Raw genomic sequence first — 8,833 nt, 5'->3', positions numbered from 1 at the left:
GGAACTGACCCCTAACAACAGGTCACGACCCCTAAGAAACCTTTCCATGGCATCAGGGCTGTGCCCTAAGGATGCTGCACTCCACCCTAAGCTTCTTCCAACGTCCTGACTGCTCACAGCAGATGCCATTGTGGAGTTGATTACATCTTGAGGTCACATCATGAGGGGCGTTGGTTATTAGGCCCTTAATTGCCAAACTAGAGAATCCTGGCCTAGTCACATGGATACAAAACCCAACACAGGCCAAAGATGTTACATCTGTTTTCCTGCAAGCAAAGGAAGACCATCCCGGAGGCAGCCTGAAGGTCAGGACTGTCTGAACAAGCTCTGCCAGCAGGGCCTTCTTGGCTTCCATGGGGGAAGTCACAGACTCCCGGGGTTCCAAGAGATGAGACTTCAGCAAGTTGATTCTGGAATGCGGGGGCTTCACGACTAAGGTGCGTTATGGGAAAGGCTGACGGTCAAAGCTGGCGGGGCAGGGGACTGCTGAGGGACAGAAATGGGGCCTTCTGAGTCAAAGGGGTGGGGTTGCCACTCAGAAAGCAGAGTCCCTGGCGCAGTGGGACTGGAAGGTAGAACTCATGCCGAGTCAGGAGACCACCGCTCAGGTGTGGGCAATAGTCAGAGGCTGGAGGATGGGCATTTGTCCTGGTGATCTCAGAGACAGTCTTCAATCCTTGAGCGTTATCGTGATTTGTTTGGCTGAGGTTTGGGCTTGCTTCGTGGCTTGTTATTCTTTCTTTCCAATTTCTACCATTTGTGATGGAAGTATCTATCTTGTATTTGTTGTACCATTTACTTTGAAAGCTAATAATTTGTATTTTAGATTTCAATAGTTTACAGCTGAGGAGAAATTTTGTCCCGTCATCTTACCTGTGCTTTATTTGGATGCTTCAGAATTTAAGATTTTGGACTTGATTGAAAACTGTGGAAATAATGGGATGGGGTGGATGTGCTCTGCATGCGGCTAGAAATGGGGGTGGGGGGGTTGGTGCCAAAATGTGAAACATTATGGGTTCAATTGTGCCCCTCAAAGATATGTGTTGTAAAAACTAATCTCTATGCTACTGGCTATAACCCCATTTAAGAACTAGATATCTTTGCTATGTTTCTGAGACAGGATTATTGCAGGGTATCTACTGAGTCAGTCTCTTTTGAAATATAAAACAGGTTCAATAATAGAACAGAGCTAAGGGAAAAGATAAGCATGTGAAGATTACCTAAGAGAGGGGATTTAAAAGAAACGAGGATCTTTATCCAGAGCTGACCAGAGCGAGCCCGAGATTATATATGTATATCTTAGCACTTTCCATTTCTGGTGCTTCTGTAAGAACACTGGGTCGTAAAGTGACCAATGGAACATTGACTTATTGACTTGTCATTGAGAACTTGATGAAGACGCTCACGTGGGGCTGTTGGATAAGCATTGGACTGCCAACTGCAAGGTCTGGAGTTCAAACCCATAGCTGCTCCCCAGGAGAAAGTTTAGGAAACCAATTCCCCAAAATTTTAGTTTCGGAAAACTTGCATAAGATTGCTGTGAGTTGATATTGATTTGATGGCAGTGAGTTTATGAAAATTGTGTCCTATCCATTGAAAGAACTTGTTCCCGGCGGTGTGGGGATAAGAACATATAAATGTAAAACTTTCTTCCTTTCTCCTATGCCCTCTGCCAAAGTTATCCTTCTGTAGCTAAGAAATTGGACTGATGTTTTAAATCACTGTTCACAAATCACCTCTCAGAAGGTGTCCAAGCTCCGTCTTCCCCAGTTAACTCCTTCTATTGTGCTCCAATCGCACTGGCACTGAGAGCTCCAGTGGGCACTTATCACATTGTAACTTGGCTGTTTTCAACAACAATTTATTGAGCTCCCATTCGGTGCCAGCATCGTGGTAGGCACTGGCGGTAGAGATAAATTAGATACAGACCCTGCCCTCAAGGAGCTCACAGTCTAGAAAGGGAGTCAACGATACAAACAAATATGTTACAGTATTGTGATGTGTGGCAGTAAAAAGTATTGATAAGGCACAGACTTAGCCCAGAAAAGGTGGTGCGTACAGACCAATCTAGGGACTGGAGGGTCAGGAATGGCTTGGAGAGAAGACGATGGAAAGTTATGTCACTATGTTTTATTTCCTGGTGAGCTCATTAAGGACAGGGGTCTTATTCATCTTGGCATTATGAATATAGTGCCTAGTACATCATAGATGGCCAAGGTCTATTAGGGAAATATAATTGAAAGGATAGAAAACTCAACTTCTTTATAGTATTCAAAATAAACTTTATCTGGGCTATGTTTTGTTCTATACTTTTCTTGCCTCTGTATGTATTTACATGTTGAAATGAATAACCAAGTGTCGGCTGTTTTGTCTATTTTTTGCCATGTGTACCATGAAATGACTATTCTGTATGAGACATCTTTTTTTTTCTTTATTCAATGTCTTCTTAGGCTACTCATCTAAAAGAAAAGTATGTTTTGCCTAATCAACTACTTTAAGAGAACGGTTAGAACTCACATAAGACTTAAAATTTTGTAGATTCTTTTAAAAATACCTCTTTCTTATTTCTGGAAACATGTATTTTTCAAATATTACATTTGATTTAAAATACTTATGACAAAGAAAGTTAAAATAAAAAGCAATGAGTATCTTGGCATTTGGCCAGTTTATATTTGACACATTATGACAATATAGGTGGTGCTGAATCCAATTTGTTAAATGCCTTTTAGGCCTGGAAACCTGATTGTTTTCCATTAAGTTGAATGAAAAGGGCATACTAACCAGTTTTGTTCAGTTGTAAATGCTTTTTGTTGGAAAACGAAATGAACTCAAAGACAGATTTCACAATGTAATGACGTCATAGTTTTAAACCACTTGCCTATGACCTGCAGGAGAGGCTATTTCAAAGCAACAATTGGGCATTTTTGTGCCTCCTCACTGAACCCAAGCTGATAAGAATACATTATAAACGTTCACATCCATATTTCCCTGTAGCTTGAAAAAAAAGTAGAAATATTTAATTTAAAGGTGATAAAAATGCACATCGTCACCAAGAATAGACAACTCCTATTACAGATAATCTACAAAAGAAGAAATCTGTTGGCTGAGTATGTATCAACCTGACTCTAGCTCTCGACATTTTTGAAGCTTATGATCTTTGATACTATATACTACAGGGAATAGTAAAGACATGTGACTTCAAATATTTTGAAGAAATGTGTATTTAGCAACTGAATACATGCTAAAAGAAATAATTTACAGCAGCAGTTTCATTACATATTTTTCTCTCTCCAGTTTTCTAATTCCCATCTGAAAGGCAGTGATGAATACAGATATGGACCATCCCTACTGCCTGGCAAGAAACATGCTTAGTGAATGGGCATCCGCACCTGCCCTTAAATAACACATAAACCACCTTGTCGCCTATGGGGGGAAATCTTGCATGTTAGCATGATGCTGAACACATTAAAATGGAGTAACTATAAAGATTGTACTTTACACGGTTCTTCCCCTTCTTTTCAACATTCTTTACATCTCTTTGTCCTAAGGTGTAGGTAGCAAAAATTAAACTATTAAGCACATATCAAAGAAAATCACTAAATAATACATAAAAAGAAGCGGTAAGTGTGCTTCTCCATGCGCTTACAGATTGCATTTGCTTTCAGCTGGGCCATGGCCTTTCTCCCAGGCCACTCCCTTTGCCTGCCTCGTGCTTGCGGTCAGACTTTGCTTAAGACCACCCGAGGCTCTCAGCAGTTTCATTCCCGATCATTCGTGCATACACCGTAGCCCGAGGGGATTCATCGCACGGGACCTAGGCTATTTTCCGTGCAAACTGCCCGTCTTCATGCTCATTGGCGGAAGGTTATGACTGAAGCGAGTTTTCTGCTTTCAGGTTACGGCTTTCGTTTTCTTTGAAAGCTTAGACCTGAAGGTTTACAATGGCATACAAGTAGGTGCGTTTGTGTCTGTGGTTTTTAATCAAAAATCACTTTCTATTGCTATTTTGTGTTGCTAAATAAAATGCATTCAGGTATGGAAAGGCATCCCTTCAGCTATCAGACAATCGATAACCTTTCTAATCCTTTATTTTTGAAGACTAATAAGAAATAAATGATTTCTGTTATCGAAAATACATTTGTTTCAGCTGCATGTTCGGAATAACAAGCAACACTGCATTCTAGTACAGTTAAGATACTTATGTATTCAAGAGTGATCTATTTGGGATCACTCGTTCTTTCAATGATTTTTCAAATACTTTTATTCTGTAAAGGAGTGTAGCCTTCTGATAATTTAACAAGTTGGCTTTTGCTTGAGAATGTAATTCTAAAAGCAATACTATAGTAGTCAATGGAGCTTAAAATTGAATGTAGAATATTTCTAGGCTTTATAATTTGAAAGGAACACCAACAAATGGTTTATTCAAAGGAATCATTAAAACTGAAACAAGAGCTTGCATCTGTGAACTCTTTCAGCTGAAAGAAATTTTTAAAAATTCACTGGAGGCTGAGGTGAGAAATTAATGCTGAGTTAATTAGAATCCCAAGACAGCTAGAGTTAGCATTTTAATGATGCTTCATTAATTAGCAATAAGGTGTTCCTTTGCATTTTTTGGTTCACGATGAAGGATCTCAGGAGGGAGGGGTTCCAGGAGAGGCAAACAGAGTGCAAACGAAATTGTACTGTGATGCTGCAGGTCCTCGGCCCCTGAAGGCATTGTTTACCCGTGAGTCGCCACAGAATAAACGAGTAGACAGCCCTCAATGAACCATCTCTTACAGCACTTGATAAGTTGTTGCAGGGGGTGAAGAGCTTTTCATCGTTTATGTGTGGGCGGCGTCTTAGACAACAGTTGACATGAAAGTCATTCTTGTTGACGTGAAGAATGATGTGGTTAGCCAGATAACTGTCGAAAGGTGTGATAAGGGGGCAGTTGGGGAATGATTGATACAGATGTAAACAGAGTTGGAAATTTAGCCTTTCTGATATTTACTTCATTATTATAGATGTTCCCGATCCTTTACAAATATATTGTTATACAGATATAATTTCCAATGAAATCAGGCAAGAGAGAGTTTCCATGTCTCAAATATCATGTAGGAATTCAAGCACAGAAGAGACCATTTCTGTTAACACTATATTAACACAATGCTTTTTAGTTTCATGACATATGCAGTAAATTTTCTATCCATCGATCCACTAGAAGCAATAAAATGCATTCAACCAATCACTTCCCCACCCGCTCTTTTTTCCTAGTTAAAGGATTTGTTGTTATTGTTATGAAAACAGTATACAATTTGAAATTAATTTAGATAATACTTAAGAAAGAGAAGGTGTGAATTACTTCTACTTGTTTAATCACCCTGGAAAAATAAAGAATAATTTATAAATAGGTTTTAGAAAATAGTTGTTAAAGATGTGTATGTGTTTCTAAAACAATACCAGCAATCCCTCTTAAAAACTGAAAACAAACAAACAAAAAAATTAAAGCAGCACACAAGTGGAATTTTTCAAACAAAAACTGCATAGCGCACTATTTCTCAGACAAAAATCTACTCTAGCTTAGAAAACTAATTTACACTGCATATTTGTCATGGTACATTTAAATTATAGCTTTAATAAAATACATCTTCAAATCAAAGCTGAAAGAAGACATCAGTAGTAGATCAGTATATCCCATTGTTCTTCTGGATGATGGATTGTTTATGTTTTTTATATTTCCACAGACCATTTCATTCAGGATCATTTTACTCCTCCAGTACAATAAACAAAAGGGTTGGCAGACAAAAAAAAATATCCTTGAATCCAACCACATTTTGGAATCTACATCAGCGTAGTAAATCCATGCAGTTTGTTTGATACTTTTAGTTCAATAAAATGGCTTTGCTGATGCGGTTTTTCTTCTTTAGATGGCAATATGGCAAATGACATTTTTATTTCTCAGGCAAAGAAGAAAGCGGAACCTGTACAATGCAACCTTTTAGGAAATGTTAAGTCTTCTCGGGGGCACGTCTGCATTGACCAGTGACCTCGATTAGGTGTTGGTATTAGGGAGAAATCCTGTTAGGAACGTTGCTCATGGACTTCATTTATAATTAGTGGAACTCAGTTGAATTTCCCACCATTGTAAACATCCACATAATGCCATGAGAACAGTCCATGTATATTGCATGTTTTTTCCAGTTATTGTCTAAGCAAGTTTCTACTTGTTTGAGGTTTCTAAAGGTAGTGCATCTCAGACACTCCGGGGTGCCCTCTCGAATTCGTGGGTCCTCCTGTTTCTACCTTTCTTATTTTCCTGTAAGTGCTTCCATTTATTACTGTTCCCTTGGCTCTGCCCAGGCCTTTGCCGGCGTTGTTTTCGGTCCCTTTTCCAAACTTGTTCACAGAACTCGTCCATCGTGTTCAGGTTGGGGTGGTTGATGAGCTCCATGAAGTCTCTGTACCAGACTTTCCTGCTCGGGGTCATGCTGTTGGACAGCTCTTTGGTCTTAGAACCATCTCCGTCATCATCTTTCTGCAGAAGTTCTTCCAAATGCTCGGTGTCAATGACTTCCAAGGTGACCTTAAGAAGGGTTTGTATGAAGCCATGCTCCACAGCGTGACAGAGGTAATTGCCTGAGTTTTTCCGCTGAAGGCTGCGCAGCAGAAGGCCTTGTTCTGTCCTAATGATATGATCATCAACTCTGATCTGGGGGGGCGGGGGGGGGAGAAAGGCAACAGAGAGTATGCTTACATAAATCAGAGTGGACACGAAGGCGATGGGTTTGGTGCTTATATATAAAAGAAACGTACATGCTGAGACATTATGTCAGTGAACATTTAGGCTATATATTGAATAGAACTTACACATATTAAACTTTAACTGATAATAAAATACTCAACTTAAGAAAAATGACAGCATTTATCCTCCAGGGACAAAGGTTATAATCTCTGCCAATTATTTTTAAGATGCAAAGAAAATATGGCTTGCCTGACTTTTCTAAATAAAAGTAATAACTTAAAATATGCACGATAAATAGAGGAGAGAACAAATACATTATTTTATACATCTAACAATCCATGTGTGTCAGAGCAGAACTGTGCTGCCTAAGCTTGTCAATAGCCAATTGTCTTGTCAGGAAATCACCTGGCCTTTGTTGGGGTGGTTGGGGCTGGGCTTTGGATACACTAGGCACACTAGTGGTGCAATGGTTAATGTATTAAGAAGTGGTAGATTCATATTTGAATTCTCCAGGTAGTAGCTGTAACAGAAGAGGCCTGGTTGAGTAGTGGTTACATATTGGAGTGTAAACCAAAGGGATGGCAGTTTGAAACCACCAGGCACTTTGCAGGAGAAAGAGGAGGCTTTCTGCTCTAGCAAAGACTTCCAGGCTCAGAAAACCACAGAGGTAGCTCTACCCTGACTTCTAGGGCTGCATTGGTCAGAATCCACTAGAGGGCAGTGAGATTTTTTCCTGTTGTTTTAGGTGGGCTCCAACCTCCAGTCTTTTGGCTGGCACCTGGATATTTTAGTCTGCTGCTCCATGGTTTCAAACCACTGACCTTGCAGTGATCAGTCCAGAGCAATAACGCCATGAGAAGGAATTCAAAAATAACAGAATTAAGTATATAAATAGAGAAGAAAGGTAAAGTGAGATACTGATATTAGAAAATACTGCTTCTAAAAATGTGTTAATAATATGATGTATAAGAAAGTTGAACAATAAAATAAGAGAGCAGCAATTGAGCAAGGATAAGAAAAATGATTAATAGTTACTTCAATTTTAGGTCTTGTCGCATACTCTTGAATGCATTCAATATATTCCACTTTGCCTTGTTTTGAATAAAGCTTACAGCAAACATCTCTGAACGCCCAAGGAGGCAACATATAAAAGGAACCTTCATATTTGTACTATTAGGTTACAGTGTTTAAAGGCTCTGCTTAAAATTCAAAAGGGGAAGAATTTTTACTTTTCTTTGCAGAATCTTTTCATATTTATGCATACAGCACATTTTATAAGCCAACCAAATCATCTCATTACCAGTATATAATTTTTTGACAGACGTTAAAGCAGTCTTTACATTTTAGACATTCACTGAGATTTTCTGTGCACAGTTTTCGAATTCACACCAGAGGCTGCATGAGGAGGAAGAGCTGTCTGATCTACCCCCGTGTGCTCATGTCGGAGCCTGCGCTCCCTCAGCCCAAATCTTCGACCACAGCCTTCCACCCTCTGTCTGAGGAGGAGTTCAATGGAGAAAGAAAGTACATGCTTGGGTAGAAGCACTAAATGGACAAAAATTAGAATTAGGAGGAGGATTTGATTCTTTTTCAATGTGGACAAATGTATAGATGACATGTTTGTTCTCCCAGGGAACCACAAGAAGGAATAAGGTCATTCTGAAGTGCATTCCAGCATCGCTCTAAACTCCTTCAGGGGCAGAACCTCTTACCAGTCCCTGTTCGTTCCTCTACGGCTACTGCATGAAGCATTTCGTATAATGAGCCATCAAGGAACACTTGTCTAATGAACGAGCTCTCAATTGGTTAAGAAAAAGCGAGGGGTTCACAGTACTTTTCGCCCTCTGAAAATGAAACAAGCTGCAGTCACTGAGCAGTCCCTGAGCAAAAACAAGGCCACCACGGTCATCCCCTTACCTCCTCCTTTCGCTCTTCGTTTCGCCTCTGGAATTGCCAGTAGACCACAGCCCGCTGTGATTTCGGGCTGCACTCCAGGAACGTGCTACTGTTTTCCACTCCATAGATGATTCTTTCTTCCAGGCTGTGGCCGTGGTGATTATCTGGCCCACGAAGAGGAAAGGAAATGGGAAATCTTAAAAAAGGAATCTC

General features: G+C 39.9%; 1 protein-coding gene across 2 annotated transcripts in view; it reads right to left on the bottom strand.

Annotated features, from left to right (window-relative positions):
* Positions 1–1,845: 1,845 nt before the first annotated feature.
* SEMA3A (semaphorin 3A) overlaps positions 1,846–8,833 on the bottom strand; it is a 240,247-nt gene continuing 233,259 nt past the window's right edge. For both annotated transcript variants that reach the window (XM_075558474.1, XM_075558473.1), the window contains 2 exons: positions 8,642–8,784; positions 1,846–6,691 (listed from right to left, as the gene is read on the bottom strand). In XM_075558474.1, the coding sequence (XP_075414589.1) occupies positions 6,236–6,691; positions 8,642–8,784 (599 nt within the window). In that variant the 3' untranslated portion in view covers positions 1,846–6,235. The remainder of the gene's footprint in view (positions 6,692–8,641; positions 8,785–8,833) is intronic.

This window comes from Tenrec ecaudatus, chromosome 9 (genome assembly GCF_050624435.1).
Source record: "Tenrec ecaudatus isolate mTenEca1 chromosome 9, mTenEca1.hap1, whole genome shotgun sequence".
Classification (NCBI taxonomy): domain Eukaryota; kingdom Metazoa; phylum Chordata; class Mammalia; order Afrosoricida; family Tenrecidae; genus Tenrec; species Tenrec ecaudatus.
The sequence above is the reverse complement of the archived record's forward strand: the minus strand, read 5'-3'. Positions and strand labels throughout refer to the sequence as shown.